At 35.9% G+C, this 18,511-nt stretch overlaps 3 protein-coding genes across 5 annotated transcripts; all 3 read right to left on the bottom strand.

Moving 5' to 3' along the window:
• Nucleotides 1-448: 448 nt before the first annotated feature.
• On the bottom strand, nucleotides 449-4,493 carry LOC105949709 (luminal-binding protein 2). The gene is made up of 7 exons (XM_012973030.2): nucleotides 4,370-4,493; nucleotides 3,895-4,150; nucleotides 3,578-3,795; nucleotides 2,156-2,878; nucleotides 1,415-1,569; nucleotides 1,217-1,299; nucleotides 449-1,117 (listed from the first exon to the last, which is right to left on the bottom strand). Exons 1-7 carry the CDS (start codon nucleotides 4,416-4,418, stop codon nucleotides 637-639), a joined length of 1,965 nt encoding a protein of 654 aa, XP_012828484.2. The 5' UTR covers nucleotides 4,419-4,493; the 3' UTR covers nucleotides 449-636.
• A 1,836-nt stretch (nucleotides 4,494-6,329) lies between these two features.
• On the bottom strand, nucleotides 6,330-10,639 carry LOC105949653 (protein-protein interaction regulator family protein). 2 transcript variants are annotated; one of them, XM_088824939.1, is made up of 11 exons: nucleotides 10,464-10,639; nucleotides 10,229-10,339; nucleotides 10,045-10,110; nucleotides 9,713-9,880; nucleotides 9,504-9,617; nucleotides 9,279-9,350; nucleotides 7,708-7,791; nucleotides 7,520-7,620; nucleotides 7,140-7,224; nucleotides 6,600-7,020; nucleotides 6,330-6,522 (listed from the first exon to the last, which is right to left on the bottom strand). In XM_088824939.1, the coding sequence occupies exons 1-10, from the start codon at nucleotides 10,542-10,544 to the stop codon at nucleotides 6,637-6,639; spliced, it is 1,266 nt and encodes a 421-aa protein (XP_088681065.1). In that variant the 5' UTR covers nucleotides 10,545-10,639; the 3' UTR covers nucleotides 6,330-6,522; nucleotides 6,600-6,636. The 2 variants fall into 2 exon arrangements, with proteins under 2 accessions (XP_088681065.1, XP_012828422.2); XM_012972968.2 differs by having other exon boundaries at nucleotides 6,330-7,020.
• Nucleotides 10,640-12,681: 2,042 nt separating this feature from the next.
• LOC105949617 (uncharacterized) lies at nucleotides 12,682-17,183 on the bottom strand. Of its 2 annotated transcripts, none has more exons than XM_012972922.2 (5): nucleotides 15,970-17,183; nucleotides 15,040-15,815; nucleotides 14,870-14,959; nucleotides 13,224-13,886; nucleotides 12,682-13,118 (listed from the first exon to the last, which is right to left on the bottom strand). In XM_012972922.2, exons 1-5 carry the CDS (start codon nucleotides 16,037-16,039, stop codon nucleotides 12,990-12,992), a joined length of 1,728 nt encoding a protein of 575 aa, XP_012828376.2. In that variant the 5' UTR covers nucleotides 16,040-17,183; the 3' UTR covers nucleotides 12,682-12,989. The 2 variants fall into 2 exon arrangements, with proteins under 2 accessions (XP_012828376.2, XP_012828377.2); XM_012972923.2 differs by having other exon boundaries at nucleotides 12,682-13,043; nucleotides 15,970-17,179.
• Between the last annotated feature and the right edge of the window lie 1,328 nt (nucleotides 17,184-18,511).

Raw genomic sequence — 18,511 nt, forward strand, 5'->3', positions numbered from 1 at the left:
AATTGAAAATTGAATCAAATGATCAAATCCAATTTAACAAGGCCGTATAACTTAGGATCCGCAAACATCTTAAATTAGCTGTGGGTGGTCGAAGAATTACCAGATATGGTCATGTAAAAGTGAAATAATGGTGGAATTTTAAAATATATAGAGAGAAGAGTATTTTTAAAATATTAAAAAAAAAATCAAAAATTCGATCCTATACATGACCCAAATAGTTGTCCGGTCCCTACGACATTGAAACAAACATACTTCTTCTTGTACGGTTGTATGAGTCAAGATTAATTTGAATTTTATTAAACTATACTAACTCCCTATTAAGTACTGACTAATTAAATCTTTAGATGCTAATCTACTTGGCTACTTTGATTAGATTTAATCTTTTTATAGGCTTGAATTGAAAGACTTTCATATTTGATATCAAGCCAAAACAATATATAGACAAAGATGGCAAAAAGTAATATATATTTGCAAATATAAGCACTATACTATATATCAATGTAACAACAATACTTGCAACTTTATTCTAAAATCCTCAAAAAAAAAAAAAAGAAAAAAACACAAAAATATAAATAAAAAAACCTTCAAATTAGAAAAAAAAAAAAAAAAAAAAAAAAAAAAAACAAACCCCATCATCTACAATTCGTCATTCATCTCGTCTTCGTCTTCAAAATCACCTCCACTCGTCTTCTTATAAGACTTCTCGATAACAGGATTACACACACTTTCCAACTCTTTCATCCTCTCATCCAAATCCTCCTTTTCCGCGCTTTGATTTTCGTCCATCCATTCCGAAGCTTCGTTCAAAGCCCTCTCGATTTCTTCTTTATCGCCCCCCTCGATTTTATCGGCCAACTTATCGTTTATCGTGCTCTTCATGTTGAAGATATAATTCTCGAGTTTATTTCGAGCCTCGATTCTCTCTCTAACTCTTTTGTCCTCCCCCGCAAACTCCTCTGCTTCTCTAATCTTCTCTTCAATCTCTTCTTCGGTTAATCGCCCCTTTACGTCTTTGATTGTGATCGATTCGAATTTTTTGGCCGCTTTGTCTTCCGCTTTTACGTGGAGTATTCCGTCTACATCTACCTCGAATGTCACTTCTATTTGTGGCACTCCTCTGTAATAAAGTAAAAAAAATAAAAAAAATTGAGCATTTTTTGTTCATATAGATTTTTTAATACCTAATTATTAAAAAAAAAATTTAAAAATCTTTTACCTTGGAGCAGGGGCAATACCGGACATTTCGAAGCTACCGAGTTCATGGCAATCTTTTGTCATCGCCCTTTCTCCTTCGTAAACCTGAAAAATAGGAATTTTTTTAAGGTTAATACTATGAATAATGTTTTTATATTTATTACAAGTATTGATTTTTTTTTTTTTTTTGTAATTTAAATTTATTTTTAAATGTTGTTACCTTAATTGAGACAGTAGTTTGCTTGTCTTGATAAGTGGTGAAAACCTGGGATTTCTTAGAAGGAATGACTGTGTTTCTTGGTATCAATTTGGTCATCACTCCACCAACTGTCTCTATTCCAAGACTCAATGGAGTCCTATCAATCAATAGAACCTCTGCAAAACAAAATTAAAATAATAATAATAAATATAAATTCAAAAAATAAGTTTCCTTAAAAACAACATTAAATATGTAACCATTAAATAAAATGTCTGTCAAGAATTTTAGAAGGATTTTTTTTATAAAGTGACCAAAACGCCCCTCGCTAATTGTCACTGTTAATTCTATTTCCCCGCTAATTAGAAATAATAAGGGCAAAATTGGAAAATATTTTGACACAAAATAAATTTTCCAAGAGACAGATAATTTGACAGGAAGAAACTAATAAATATGTGTCGATTTTTAGGGGTAAAAAAGAAATCATGCCTTGCAACTAATTATTTTTTATTGGGAAATTAACTACATTTTTCACCTATCAAGTTTACACTGATTTCATATTTGGTCCCCATGTTCACTAAAAATATACTTGGTCCCTCATGTTTCAATAAGTTAAGGCCAGTGACTAAAGGTGTTGAATTTTCGAAGCACGAGGAATCAAATGTGTATTTTTCCCATTTTTTTTTGTAATTAATAAAGAGCAAATTCGGAAAATAATAACTTCGAACCGAATTTGAAAAAAAAGGGAGGGAAAAAATTACGTACTTTTCGTCTCTTCGCCGCCCTCGCCGCTGAGCAAACCGCCTTGAACGGCGGCGCCATGCGCGACCGCCTCATCGGGATTCACCCCCCGGCTCGGCTCTTTCCCGTCGAAAAATTCCTTCAAGAGCTCCTGAACTTTCGGAATCCTTGTGCTCCCACCGACAAGCACGATTTCGTGAATGTCGCTCTTCGACAAACCCGAGTCTTCCAAAGCCCTCTTCACGGGCACCATCGTCTTCTTAAAAAGATCCAGATTCAAATCCTCGAACCTAGCCCTAGTCAACGCCTCCGAGAAGTCAACGCCGTTGACCAGCGACTCGATCTCGAGCCGGACCTGGTGCTGGTTGCTGAGGGCCCTCTTCGCACGCTCGCACTCCCGGCGGAGCTTGCCTAGGGCTTTTTTGTCGCCGGAGATGTCGGTTTTGTACTTTTTCTCGATCAACTTGACGAAGTGGTTCATGAGGCGGTGGTCGAAATCCTCGCCGCCGAGGTGGGTGTCGCCACTGGTGGAGAGGACCTCGAAGACGCCGTTGTCGATGGTGAGGATGCTGACGTCGAATGTGCCGCCGCCGAGGTCGAAGACAAGGACGTTACGCTCGTCGCCGGACTTGTCGAGGCCGTACGCGATTGCGGCGGTGGTCGGCTCGTTGATTATGCGCTCCACCTGGAGGCCGGCGATTGTGCCGGCGTCCTTTGTTGCTTGCCTCTGTGCGTCGTTGAAATAAGCTGTCCGCAATTTAAAATTAAACAATTAAATAAAAAAATTAAATAAATGAACAATCTATTAAAATGTTTCTAATTCAATCAACAATATATCAAATAAAAATTACATTAATATTATTGAAAAAAATTATTAATTTAGGGGAATATAATATTTATTATAGTCGAAGACACTAAAAATTACTTAATCGGCGTCATCGTACTTAATGAATGAATATCGAATATCTCTTAATTAATTATCTTGAAAAAAAAAACGTTGGAAGAATCGAATAAAGATTAACGAATGAGTGTTTAAGTTGATAAAATCGACAACCCTAGTCAGAAAACTAATAAATGTGTATGATAACTACGAAACCCTAATTATCACGATTGTAAAAATACCCTTTCTCATTCGATAAAATCGATGATGTTAGTCAGAAAACTAATAAATGTGTATGAATACTACGTATCACCATTATTTATCTCTCAATAAATAAAAATAAAAGAAATCAAGAATAGTACTCATGTAATTGAGAAAAGTACAATAAATGCTTCAAAGAATATTCTAAGTGATAAACAATTTTTTTTCTTCCCCAAATCGACATATAATATGGGAATTAGTGGCATTTTTTTACTCAATTACAAGAAAACAACACCAAAAATTCATAAGTTCTTTTTTTTTTTGAGAATAAAAATAAAAAATAAAAAATAATAACAATTAAGTACCTGGAACAGTTATAACAGCACGGTTGACTTTCTTGCCCAAGTAAGCCTCGGCAGTTTGTTTCATCTTTGTAAGAATCATAGCACTAATTTCCTCAGGTGAAAAAACCCTAATTTCACCATCTTTGTTTATCTTCACTTCTATATAAGCCTTTCCATCTTTATCCACCACTTTATACGGCAGCATCTTCATATCTCTCTGCACCTCCACGTCATCAAACCTAAATTGAAAAAACGAACATTATTATATTCAAATAAAATTAAAAAATCATATATATATAAGAATTTTTTTTTATTAAATTGAATAAGTAACTACTTACTTGCGTCCGATGAGCCTTTTGACGTCGAAGATGGTGCGTTCTGGATTAAGGGAAGCTTGATTCTTGGCTGCTTCTCCGATGAGACGCTCGGTGTCGGTGAAAGCTACCCACGAAGGTGTGATTCGGTTACCTTGGTCGTTGGCTATGATCTCGAGTTTGCCTTGTCGGTATACTCCCACACATGAATACGTTGTACCTAGGTCGATTCCGATTATTGTTTCTTGAGATTTAGTTTCCGATGCACCCGCGAGAAATCCTGCAAATCCCACAATTTTTATTTATTACAAACAATTCAATAAATTAAATTTTTATATAATATTAACAAGGAAATTAAATATATTGTGTTGCAACTTGCTAGCTGCAGACTGCATGCAAGATTTCCATGGTAAACAGTTATAAACGCACACATTAAGAGAGAGAGAGAGAGAGAAACCTGAAGCAAAGAGAAGGAGAATTAAGAGAGAGAGAGAGAAACCTGAAGCAAAGAGAAGGAGAATGCAAAAGGCGATATGTTTGAAAGCCATGATTGGTTATGATTGATTGATTGATTGATGTGTATATAATGTTGGGTGGGAGGGAGGGGTTTATATAGGCGGCTGCATATTGCGGTGGTAGAGGTGGACGAGGGTTGGGATTTAATGGTCGACTTGTTAACACATGACACCACCAATTGTGTGTTGACACGTGGCAGAGATGATGCTTTATTATTAAGAAGAGTCCGTCTAACTTGAAACTTTGTTAATTACAAGTTAATAACTATTTTGATGCCAAATTAATGGGGAAAAAATAATTTAAAAGATATAATAGATATAGGCGACAGTAGCCTAAGCTAATAGAAACTGTTTCGCATGTTAAAAGTAAATTCTATGATACAATTAATTCGTGATATCTTTGAGTATCACTGTCCTTTCGAATCGGGACATTCATATTTACGTATTTCATCGAACACTTCAGTTAGAAAACTTAGACTAAAAATAATCATTGTACACTAAATATATCTTAGGGCAAATTACGGCCACCCCTGAGCTATGGTGAAATTACGAAAACCCCCTCCTGTTTGGGTAATTACAGCCACCCCCTCAACTATGTATTTATCTTACGAAAAGACCCCTCAAGAGGTAAATTTAGGGATGTTAATTCGGTAAAACCGAACCAAAATTTCGGTACGCCAACATTTCATACCGTTTATCGAACTAAATATACGATTTGGTTAAGTAAATAACCGAATTACATCAATTTTACGTAAAAATATTTAAAAGGAGGGGGTGGCTGTAATTACCCAAACAATAGGGGTTTTTTCGTAATTTGACCATATCTCAGGGGGGTGGCCGTAACTGGCCGTAATTTGCCCTATATCTTATTATCATTCAACTCATCCATCCTCATTACGATATTCACTGGAAAAAAAAATGGCGTTTATTCCACTATCCCGCTTCTCCCTATTAGTCCCATGTCGCCGACCGCCAAATTTCCATTACAACATCATAAGAAAAAAAATTATTTTAGTTTAAGATGTCTATTTACAATTAAAATTCTTCAAGTAAATCGTCTATTTTCAGTCTAACTCTATAACTAAGTTGTCTATTTTCAGTATAAACCAATGTTGTAAAAAGTTGTAATCGAGTCGGAAGCGGTCAGGGACCGACTCACGATTAATGAGTGCGGCGGTGATTAATTGGTGATAAATCGGAAATAAATCGGTTTTTAAAATTTAATATGATATATTTCTAGATATTATTTATAAATACTCAAAACATAGATAAAAAAATATTTAAACATAGTTATATCTCCATCGTGTATATATTCTAATAATATAATAAAAGTTTGATAATAATAAGATCATAATACATAAATATCTTATAAAATATAAATAAAAAGGCAACTTTTTTAAATTTACATACATTCTTGGCATACATCATTAGTTCTTTAACAATAATAATTAACATAAACAAAATAAAGCATAAACTCATTTTTTTTTATTAAAATCCCAACTTTTATTTTGATTTATAAATAATAATAATAATAAAATAAAAATAAAAATAAAAAAACCGATTTTTTGCCACCAAAGTTTGACACGCCTTAAAGGTTTGACCGCCTCGGACTGCCTCAAACCGCCTCACAGGCAAAAAATCGATTTTTCAAACCTTTACACTAAAATCGTAAATGTTTTGGACCGCCTCGGCCGATTTTTAGAACACTGGTATAAACTGCCTCGAGGGACTTTTAGCAAATTCAAAATTGTTAGCATAAAAAATATTTTTGAATTTTGAGAAAGTTTTAACCAATTTTCCTATTAATTATATGGCTATCTATCTTTGTTTAAATTAATTGTTTAAAAAACATTACAACGCGTGCCATGATTTTGAATTTGTAACATTGTTGTAGTTTGGGACGGCAAAAGATAAGTAAAGTTCGTCTGTCATCAACACACAAAATAATCGCAAACTCATATCCTTAATTCCTAATATGTATGAACTCATAAAATATTTGAAACAAATTTAGCCATACATGTTCAAATACATCTCTAAGAACCGAAAACGCCCGTCGATAAATCAATGTCACCCGAAAACAAAAAATTTGCAACGCGGAAAATAAATCTAAAAACACAATACATATGATCTTCCGTTCCTACAAAAGAATTCACAAATAAAACAACACAAAAACTCAGAAAAGAAAAAGAAAAACCAAACAATTTGAAAACTTACCAAACACTCGTTTCTTCTCGCATCGAGTATTATATATCTAGTCATCCTTCTTGTCCTGAACTGGACTCGCACCATTACCTGCTTCTACTTTCACCGTTTCATTAACACCACCACCGAGTACATCGTCCATCAAATCATCCTCTGCAACATTCATGTCGTCCACGTCATCATCCTCGTCATCTTCATTGTTGTCCTGCCCAGGTATTTTTCTCGTTTTCGGACCATGCTCAAGCTGATGCGTCTCCAGTTCTTTGTCCATTGTCTCCTGTAAGTTCGCCACTACATTATTTGTTCTCCTACCTTTCCTTCCGTTTTGCCACCTTTCTTGCTCTTTGTCCACATTCGCTACGTATTGCTCCGCAATCTGCTTCTGGTATTGCGATAGTTCCTCTCTCCTAACAGCCTTCCATTCTTGGAACTCCTATTATTTAGAAATATATAAAACAAGAAATTCTCGATTTAATAAAATAATAACAAATCATCAGCTGTGTTTTTAGAACCAAAAGCAATAGCTGTGCAACGTATGAGAGAGAAAGTCACCTGTTCTTTCTGCTGCTCGGTTATAGTTGGTTCTTGATCCAGAGGTTTGGCGAACATGTAGAAAATCGGAGGTTCTGCCTTGGTCCTGGAAGAATGCAAGATCAAAAAGAAATAGAAGTGGAATGTCACAAACATATTCAATGGAAATTTACGAGATAAACCAAAAATCATAGGAGGAAACTGTAGTTCGTTAAGCTGCATCAACACTCTGCACGTGAATGGACACTTATCTTGTATGTCAATAAAATTGTGAATATGGACACTTTTTGGACCAAAATTAGAAATAACCTGCACGAGGATGATGGTGAAAATTGTCAGAGTTTAATAATTACTGGAGTGCATTCACCAGCATAGATTCTAGTACAAAATAATATGTATACCTTGTGAAATTTCCAAGTTTTTTGTGGTGCTCACTCCACCGAAGAAACAGCAATTCCAATTTCTTTTCCTCTGCCTTTGCAGCAATACGTGCTCTGAGAGTCTACATTGAAAGATGCAACAGATAAATTAAAAGATTTTAGAGGTTTGATTGGCATGCTCGTATAGACGTTCTAGAGAAACAACAAACCAAATCTCTCTTCCGCTTTTCTGCCATCTGTTCACGTTCTTGCTGCCTCAGCTTTTCACTTTCTTCGCGTGCTCGTTCCTCAGCCTAAATAAACATATGAAGTTCCACGTTAAATGTGTACGCAAGAAAATCCTTGTATTTTGCTCATAAATATTTCCGCTACTTTCCAGTTACATGCAAGTATGTGCATATTATTTTTGCGATGTATGCAATTGCCAGCAAGAAAGTGGAGGAAAATAACGGTCTTCAATTTAATAAAGTGGAGGAAAACAACGATGTGGAAGGGTAAAGGGCTTTTTCACATAAATATTTTAAGTTATGCGACATCATTTAGTATAATGTAAACATCACCTTGGAATGGAAAATTTTAGCAACTCAATTGGAAAAAAGAAAAAGAATATATATATATATATATATATATATATATATATATATATATATATATATATATATAAGAAGCCCAAATACATGATCTCCTCTTATGAGAACATTGCTCCCTCCCAGCCAGCAGTCCCCTGGCCCCAAGGCAATTCCTAATACCATCCCCACTAATTCCTCCACAACCCAGTATCTATGCCGCCAACATAGCCCCCACTTCTTCACAATGTGAGTTTCACAGTAACAAATCATGTGCCAATACATGTAAGAAGAATAAATAGGTGGTAACCGCCAACATTATTTTCGGACAAAGAGTTATAATTAGCAAGAGCAAAATAACAAATATGGTCGAAAAGTTCATAACTGACAACAACAATGCTGAAATGATTGAATGTATGGATGTAGCACACATTTTGATTAAAATATCATGAGTCGTAACAAACGTGTGTAGTTAAGAGGAAAGAGTAGTTAACATTTCATACAAAATTTGTATATCAATCATTTTGGAATGTAGCTTATAAAACAGGTAATAGAAGAAAAACAACTAGAGATTGGATTTAAAAACATCAAAAGAAGTTATTGAACAAAAAAGTAATAATACTGTGCCAGGATAAATTCCATAGTGGAGCATATGAAGTTCTTCACTCCCATTGGAGAAGGCAGTGAAACAAATACATGCATAAATGTTGCTGTTCACAAGACACATTAAGTAAATTAAGGTTAGAATTGTTGCCAATATCCAACAACAGAAGACAAGAGTGGCGGCGAGGTGGAGATGTTTGCGAATGAAAGATACGAGGGTAGCAGAGGAAGGAACCATGGTCGAAAAACCATAGATTTTCCTCTTTAAACTCTTTTTTAATATTATAGTCTTAAACTTTGTGTTAGTTTTTGCCGAAGACCATTGAACTCCAAAAGTGGATACTATGCTAACATACTATAGTTATGTAATGAGTTGGCAATTCTATGTATACGAACCTAATAAATGCATTATTCAAATGCAAGTTCGTCAAGCTAGCTATAGTTAAAAGTTAACCGGAGATCGATAATGACCAAACACCACCAAGACAGCATCGCCCTCTACAATTAAGCTAATTACCATATCTTGCTCAGAGCTAACCTTGTACTTCTACAAAAATCGCAAGCGTTTGGAAATAATTAGCGAAGGTTAACAATGAAATAAAAGTACTCACCCTTTTCAAAGAATCAGATCTCCTCATATACGCCTCTGTACCCGACAGTTTCTGGTCTTCTTTCCTGAACCTCTGGAAGTGCAATGAACAACCGAAAATGAACTTTAGGAGTAACAACTCAAGTGTGTCAATAAAGTAAAGTAGTCATCAAGCTAACATTACAATTTTAAGTTTATAGTCATTCAGGAAAAAAGATGGGCTCAAAATCCCAAGAAACGAGCATACCTCCAAAGTCCCGAGAAGCTGACCTAACATCCTCTTATTCCTGCTGACCAAACTAGGGTCCTCGTTCTTAGGCAACACCCTTGGTACATGTTCTACTGGATTGACTTCAAAATCCTAAAATAGTCAAGCACAACAGACAACAATTCATTCAGCTCTGTAAGTAAGTCCTCGTCTAGCGACATCAATTCAAGAAAATAAATAAAATTTACCATTTTAGATGGCCTCTGGTCAGAATTCCTCCTGGACCAATTGGACCCCATTTTCACATCCTGACCTGCACTCACATTTGCAATCTCTCCTAATTCAAGAGCAGCATCTTTCTTTTCCACATCAACTGCAGCTTCCGAACCTTCCTCTATTATTTCCCCTTCCTCAACCTTAAACCCCAAAGAATGGAAAGAAAAAAAACATTTATTATGGCGGTTTAGAACTATTTTGCTTGTGAGATATGGCTGGATGAAAGATATTATCATACAGAGAAATTTCTCCGAATTCTAATTATAAGGACTGAATTTGTTGATAGCAAAAACCAAACACCAACCTTCACAACAGCTGAGGATAATCGTCTTTTCGTCGGCGGTTGGTCCTCGCCCTCGTCCCTCTCCGCCTACACATTAATAAATCAATAAGAGAAAAAAAAAAACTGCAATTCTGAACATCGAGCTTTTTGTGTACAATTGGACTGTGCGTGAGAAAAAAAAAAGAGAGAGGTCAAAGAAAGTTACAGGTCGAACAAAGCCGCGCTGTCGACCGCCATTGGCGGCGAAATTGCGAGGTCCGGCGGCCGTTACACCACCGCGGCGAATTCCCCTGGGATCTCGAAGCCGCTCTGTAATCTGGCAAAACACGAAATATACGGTTTCTAATTAGAAAAAAAAATAAAAAAAAAATTAACGAATTCAAAGCTGTATGTAGATATATATGAACAGAGAAATATACAAATATAAAAGATGTATGTACCTCGCGCTGTTGGCGGTGGAGTTCGTCGATCTCTCTCCGGAGTTCGAACTCCGTCTTCTCCGCTGCCACTGTGCTGCCCATTGTGCGTGCGTTGTGTGTAAGTGTGCTTCGCGAAGAAAAAAACCCTTGGGTTTGAAACCCTGCCCTCAGTTGTTGAAGAAGCTAATTTTAATTCTGCTGAGAAATTTAATAAAAAAATATAAATTAATATCCAAATTAATTAATTACTTTTTATTACAAAAAAATTAGCAGATTTAAAATTTTAATAAATTGACATCCAGTACCAAACTAATTATGTGAAACCAAATTGCCCCCATCAAGCAAACACCAATATGAGCCCAGCCAATATTGGGTAAATTACAAACACCCCCTGAGGTATGGTCAAATTACAAAAACACCCCTCTTGTTTGGATAATTACAACCACCCCTCAACTTCTCAAATTTAGTGGAATCTTCGAGATTATATGGAATATTATCACTTTTCTACCTGTTTTATCCCATTCAATCTCTACATTATGAAGCAAGATGATCATAATATGTGATTTTTAGCTTGTATGTATATCAGTTTGTGGTGCATCGAAAACTGTATTTTTACACAAAACGAGTACAAACTAGAGCACATCCCCCGGAATTTGGATGATTATGTTGAATTTGGCACCATAAGAGTGGAGGTGTAAGAAAAAATCATAGTTGAGGAGTAAATGTAATTATACAAACAAGAGGGGGTTTTTGTAATTTGACCATACCTCAGGAGGGTGTTTGTAATTTACCCTTGAATATTTTCAATTCTGATGCAACCGATCGGAATCGATATTTTTAGATAATTTTCGATTATTCTTGGAAGTACAAACCCACTTCTCTAAATTAAATTCCAAGAAAATCAAATCTAGAAATACATTGTAATTCCTCAAACCTTGGTAATTTATGAATTTTTTTTTTTTTTTTGGTAATGCAGGAACCCGCAGCCAACCATATAGGTGCACTGGGTAAACCTACACTTGGTAATTTATGAATTTTTTTTTTTTTTTTTGGTAATGCAGGAACCCGCAGCCAACCATATAGGTGCACTGGATAAACCTACACTCTCGTATAATAGGTAAACCACACTAGGCTAACCATGTGTGACAAGCTCGACCTAGCGACCGTTGGCAAGGGGATTCGAACTTGGGTCAATTGACCCAAGCTCTCTTGCTCCAACCGCTAGGCCACCCTTGCGGGTAATTTATGAATTTTGGAAATACCAAATATCACACTTCTTCTAAAAATTTCGGATAAAGGAAATCGAATTTTTTTTCTTTTGTTTGGGAAGATGCAATAAATGTAGTCACCATGAAATGTTAAGCATTGACAGTTCGACCCTCTAAACACTTGGAGACAAAAGGTGAAATTAATCGGATCAAACTTTTTACCAATTTTGAATCTTTTAGGACGAACAAATTTACACTTAACCATATAGGTGCACTATTTAAATTTGTATTATCATATGTAAACCACACTACAACCCAAAAATCAATTCAAGTGAATAAAAATCCTCAATAAAATAGAGTCGAGATTAATCTAGTACCTTTGGTTTCGACTCTTGGAACTCCCAAGTTAGGCTCTAATCGAATCTGAGTTTAATCGATCGAATCTCATTTTTTATGTTTAAATTTACTGAAATGTTAAATGTTGTTTGCATTTTATGAATACCCTTTTGATTTAAGATGGAATTTTTACTATTTTCTAGTTCGATTTTGGCAAAATACAAAATACGAATAACAAAATTATGCATGAATGAGTTGCATTTTGAATATTAGATAACTCAAACTATAAAATTTGTAGGAAGTTCATTGATTCATTTAAAACTTTCTCATCCGATATCCAACCCTGGTGATTCAAGTTGGATTAGATATCTAACTCGAAGAACTACAAATTTTGTGCTTTGAATTTTGCCTAATTCAAACTAAAAAATGTTCAAAATTACGTTCCACATTTATCGCATCCCTTCAATCTACTACCTTTGTTTCTATAACTCAAAGAATGCAAGCTTTATTTATCACCTTACATTATACCCTGGATGTATATGTATACATACACTCATCCAATCCTAGAAAAAAACCATGTGAAAAATGATACTTTATTATCATGTAACATATGCTTAAAATTTGAAGAATCATCTATGCAAATAAAAACACCCAAGGGGGCATAATAGAAAAATAAAAAAGGCAGAGGACTCATATAGTAAATAATTCTTGATTTTTATCCTCCAAAAAAGAAGAACCAAAACTGTCAAGACCCAGACTTTGCAGACAAGCAATATCTTCGAGCAGCTTGATTAAGAAAAAAGAAAAAAAAACTATTTTCTATGCTCTTTGGTCACTTTTTAAACGACTAGGACCGAGACAACGGGGGCAAACATCATCAGTTATTTCCTATTCCACTTCCCAATGTAAACAAGCGAAAAAATTTAAACCGAGGCTCTCCCAACAATTATCAGATTTCCCATCAGAAAACGAAAAAAAAAACAAACTCAGCAAGGTCAGCAAATCAAGACTCCAGCTTAGCATCGGACGAACTCAGTCCGGGTGAAATGCCCCCAATCTGCGAGTCAAACGGCAACAAGAATTTTAAACGTACACCCTGGAGTATTCTCAGTGACGGTTTCGAATTGATGTACTGCACAAAACACACACACACGCACATATATATAATTTCAGCGAGAGGGGTACAATCGACATTTCACAATCAAATTCAAGGCAGAACTCCAAAAGAAATAAGTACCTTAGTAAAATCCCGGTAGAAAGCACTGATTTCTTCCTCGGTAAGACCGCCCTCGTCATCATTTTCATCCCACCCCATCGAGCGTAGGAACTTCGCCTCTTCCTCCTCGGAGATAATAGGTTCAGAGTTGTATTTCTTTCCGTTGCTAATATGCTGCACACCGCCATTGCAGGTGGTCCTGACAGCTTTCTCCTCAGGCAAAGGTTCCACAGCTCCAGTAATAGCAGCAGGCACAACCGCCACCTCAGCATGCTTTTCTGGTGAGATGGCAGTTCCGGTTTCCGAGGCAGATGAAGAGTTTGACACAGATTTCTCTCTCATTCGTTTGAAAAAATCATTTCGACTTTGAGCTTGAGTGGTGGGCCGCTTCTCCAACGCGGTGGTCAATAAGGGCTTTACTGCAGATGGAGAAGCCGGAAGTGTAGAATTTACAGCTTTGCCACTGCCAGTTGGACTCAGTTTATCCTTTACAGAAGGGGTGACACCATTCTTTTCTCGAACAGGCTTAAGAACATGGAGCTTTCCTACGTTAGATGCCTTTGAAAAATCGGGCTTTGAGGGGGGCGCGCCACGTGGAGACTGATTGACGGGGAGTGAAGATGGTGTGGGATGCTGCTGGATTAGGCCAACTTTACTTTTCTGTTTATCTGAAGAACTCAACACCTATAAAAGAAAAGTTCAAAATTAATAACATATTAACAATGTAATCTGTCTGCAAATGTGTTCGGCTTATACAATCCGATATTATAAACACAATAGATGTAGCACGTTGGGTAAAGAAAAAGGCAGACATTCAAAATTTTATTTACAATTCTTTATGGTGTCTACTGGGCACAATCTAAAGAAAGCGTACACATCTGTTTAGGCTAACAGAGAGATAGATTAACAAGAGAGAATAATAAGAAACATATCTAAGCGAATGAATCCCTTCAAATTGCTTCATGCTACACTCTTATCCCCAATTAGATTTTCGTTATTTGATGTAAGGTGTCTTCATTTGCTAGCCATGTTTCACACAAGCCTACGTTGTCTAAGTTCTATTTATAGATAAATGTCGAAGCTTTGCAAATAAATTGGTTGCCAGGTGGTTACATAACGGCCACTTACATAGTATACTCATTTACACATTGGTCACTATAGGCATCCATGCTTATAATATCCCCTTTGTCGTCCATACACAAAAATTATGCCTCAGTTAAACATTACTAAGAAAAAATCATGTGGGGAAGAATCTTAGTTAAGTAAAAAAAAATGCACACTATCCCAATGTAAGCAGGCTTTAAAATCTCCTCATTTAAAACTTGCCATGATAACCCGATGGATAAAACCTTAAGAAAAAGAGTATGGTTCATAAAAACTCCCCTTCATTGTGAGATTCTGATGGCAACTAGTGGTTGTGGTGCCACTACTAGGTCTAGTAAAGATAGTTTTTGCCTAGAGCTAATCCAATTTATGGACCATTACCAATATTAATGAACCACATGACCTACAAGAAAATCAGTTTTCAAAATACACGGAAGCTAGTTAAATTTCCTAATGCATACATTAACTACATTGAACATCAGATACATCTTCAAACCATGGAAAATAAAACACATATAGAACCAAATGCTTGCAATCAAAACAGGAAAAAGTAGCACTCTGACCAATGTTTTCGGCATTGTCGGCGTCACGGGAATTAATTGCCTAGATTGTTTAATCGCCAATTCTTCAAGTCTCTGAGTTCCAAGAGATAACTATATAACACCACAAACATTTCCCATTAGCACATTTGCTAATCGAAATCCGCCACAAAACAAAAAAAAAGGTGAACTACCTGTGGGGCTGTTTGAGCACGAGTAGGACCCTGTGCCACAGCTTCTGCCATGTTGAGACTGGTTGTTGAGCTCACAACCACAGATGCAGTAGTACTCGATGGAGCAGCTTGTTGCACAGACAACGAAGCAGTTCCATTACTTACAACCAACATAGGAACCTCAGCCAAAGCCGATGTCCACCTTTCACCACCTATAGAAGCTGAGCTACCAATAGGTAAGCTCTGAAGTGCACTACTCAAACCAGGAGATGCAACTCTTCCAACTTCAGGAACAACTGCTCTATCATCTGTTCCCAAAGAGGGGAAATCCCTCTCAAAAGTAGCTTTATTCGCCACTCCAACAGGACTTCCCTTGGCAAGAAAGCCATTCCCGTTATTCTTTCCACTGCCACTGCTCGATTCAGTTACGACTTTCTTCGGCCAAGTCTCCCCATGCTTACCAGAAATCATAGAGTGGGAACGCCTTAGCCCATCCCTTTCGTATTTACTTAATGAGGGGTTTCCTAATAATTCTGAAGATTCATAGCGGTGACGGTCCCCACCCAAAACTAATCTTTCTTTGTCACGAGAATTATATGTATCCTTCTCCCAGTCCCTGTCACGTTGGTTCCTACCGAAACTACTGTAAGACTTAGAACTACCAGAACTGTTACTACTTGAACTCCGCCGGAAGTACGAAGAGGTGGTTTTCTCAGAGCCGGAAGCTCGTCCAAAATCATTACTGTTAGTATTCACAAATGACTTATTTCTTGCGACCCTTGATGCAGGATGATTATCTAAAAGAAGAAAGAAAAAACATTAGAAACCACCTACAGATAAATGAGTACTATACAAGATATTTTGTTTTTAAAGAAACGGGGGCGGGGGTGGTGTGCGTGCGTGCGTGTGTGTGTGTGTGTGGGGGGGGGGGGGGGGGGGGGGGGGTGTTACCTCCACCACCAGTCGAGCTCCCGGAATTTTTTAACCATTGTGGTACTAATGAAGGCTCACTTCTATCCATCACTAGTGCTAAACATTATCCTTTCCAAAGAAAAAATGGGAAGAAACTCAGCGTGTCTTCTCCGTATTAATGACCATGGATACTCTGCCGCGTGCCAATGCCAATTAACAACGTGTCCACACAGAACCGAACAAAATTTAATGCTCCTTCAAAAAGAATTTGAATAACTTCTATACCAAATCTAATGCCACCAGTTATACTAATACCACTTGTCTCCCGTCAACACTCCAATTTCTCCGCTCGAAAACTTATATCTCCGTATCAATCAAAGAATCTGAATTCTCCTATACATGGTAGCTACGGTTTATCTCTCTATCCTTCTGTACAGATAAAATCGTACCGGTGTCAAGTAAATTAAAAACACCTATACTTCCATTTACTCGAAAAATCCGAATTTCTGCCACCACTCCACTGTTCCAAAACAGCACTAACAACAGTTTCTCAATGCTCAGAGAGCACCCTCATATAACAATCAATTCAAAATCACCCTACTTCAGCAATCCCTCAAACAGAATTCTAAAAAAAAGAACGGTGAAACAATTCAAACCCTAGACCCCAAAATCCACCCAACGATAAGAACAAAATCCGAGAAAACCCTAGGGTTTGAGCAGCCAATCAACACAAATAGATAACCAGAAAAATCAGAAACAGTCTACACGTATCAATAACTTCAAAAAAAATTAAATAGACTGAATCCAAATTTTCGGATTGAAATTAAAACGAACACCAGTACCCTCAAAAACTCCTCCGACAAAAAAACAAACCCTAGTCCTTTTTTTCTCCACTCGCCGCCTTGAGTGGTTCTCTGCTGCCGCTTCGTGCTATGAAACAATATATACGAGTGCCGTCGAATTTTCTAGAGAGAGAAAAAACCAAGTGCCCTGTGTTTAACCCCCACACAAATTCCTGGGCTCTTTGCGTGTACTGTGAGGAGATTTTATCTGTGTGTGTGTGTTCTCGAAGGGGAGGGAGGAGATTAGAGATAGAAAATTTGTATGTATATGCGCCTGTATATATTGTGTGTGCGTGTGTGTGTGCGTGCTTTTTTATGTGTTGTGAAGAAAAAACTGAGTATTTTATAGGCAGACCTATTTCACATGGATTAGGAGTACTTTGAATACTAATGACTATCAATATCCTTTCTAATCTGTATCTATACTATACCCAACCTATATATATTTTTCATTTTCCTCTATTTTTTTTTATATATATATATTTTTGAGGATTTATTTCTTGATTTTATTTCCACTTGAATTTTCCCAAAAAAACACCCCAACCATGACTTTTGGAAAAAGAAGAAAAATAATACAATTGACTTTGAAATGGCTGATTATATAGTCACATACACACATACTAATATATAAATATATATATAAATATAATGTATATATTTAATATAATATTAATATAATATTATATACAATCGATATATGTAATATTGGAATATAAATGGGGGGAAACAAGGAAAATAATTGCATCTATTTGGTTATAAAATTAGTGTGATGAATGTAGAAGTGGTTTAACGGATGGTACAACCTCGTGATTTTTTTGCATAATTACGAGCATCGCCATGAAACTAACGGGATTGCAAAAAAACTCGAACATAACATAGTAATTGTCTCGATACTCATGTCTTAAACTAATTAAATGAAATACAAAAAAATATATTCAATTTGCTAATTTTCTTACATTTTGACCCTCATGCAATAACCTTACACAACCCCTTTTATGATTTATATGACACAAAAACAGCTAGGACAAATTAAACAAAAAGAAGTTTTAAAAAATTATAAAGAAAAAATAGATTTTTTTTTTACAAACATTACAATTAGACTCCTAATAGTATTCTGGTCATTATAAAATGGATATTCCATGGAATCTATTTCATTCCGTTACTCTTAATTCCGTGAGAGTAGATTTATAAGAAGAAGAATACCTCAGGGTGGTGCTCATAATTACACAAATTATGATAATTTTTTTTGTAATTAGACGTTACCTCAGAGGAGTCATTGTAACTTGCCCTGCTTATTATAAAATGTCATTGCTAAGAGAAATATTGGCAAATAGAAAATGTAATGTAATCTAAATTGAATTAATTACACGATCTTATTTATAGTAGAAAATATATTTAGTGATATTCACTGAGTATAACATCAAATAAACCGGAAAAATGGAATTAAGTTTAGTAGTTTCTTATGCCATGATTTAGAAAGTAGAGTGATCCTCTCCTATATGTGGATTAGCATTGACCATTCGAGAATATCTCCTAAATTTATTTATTTTTAAATATAGAAAATTATATTTCTTGATAATGTGGAATTTAAAGAGATATTTCTTGAATATCACCATCATAATTCGTATATGCTTGACTCATATATAATTATAATTTTGTTTATTCGAAAATTTTACCAAGAACATTATTTTACAATGTTAAGTTTATATATGTTTTTTAATAATTCAGTTGAATTTACT

Source organism: Erythranthe guttata, chromosome 2 (assembly GCF_056151865.1).
Source record: "Erythranthe guttata isolate IM_541 chromosome 2, IM_541, whole genome shotgun sequence".
Lineage (NCBI taxonomy): Eukaryota > Viridiplantae > Streptophyta > Magnoliopsida > Lamiales > Phrymaceae > Erythranthe > Erythranthe guttata.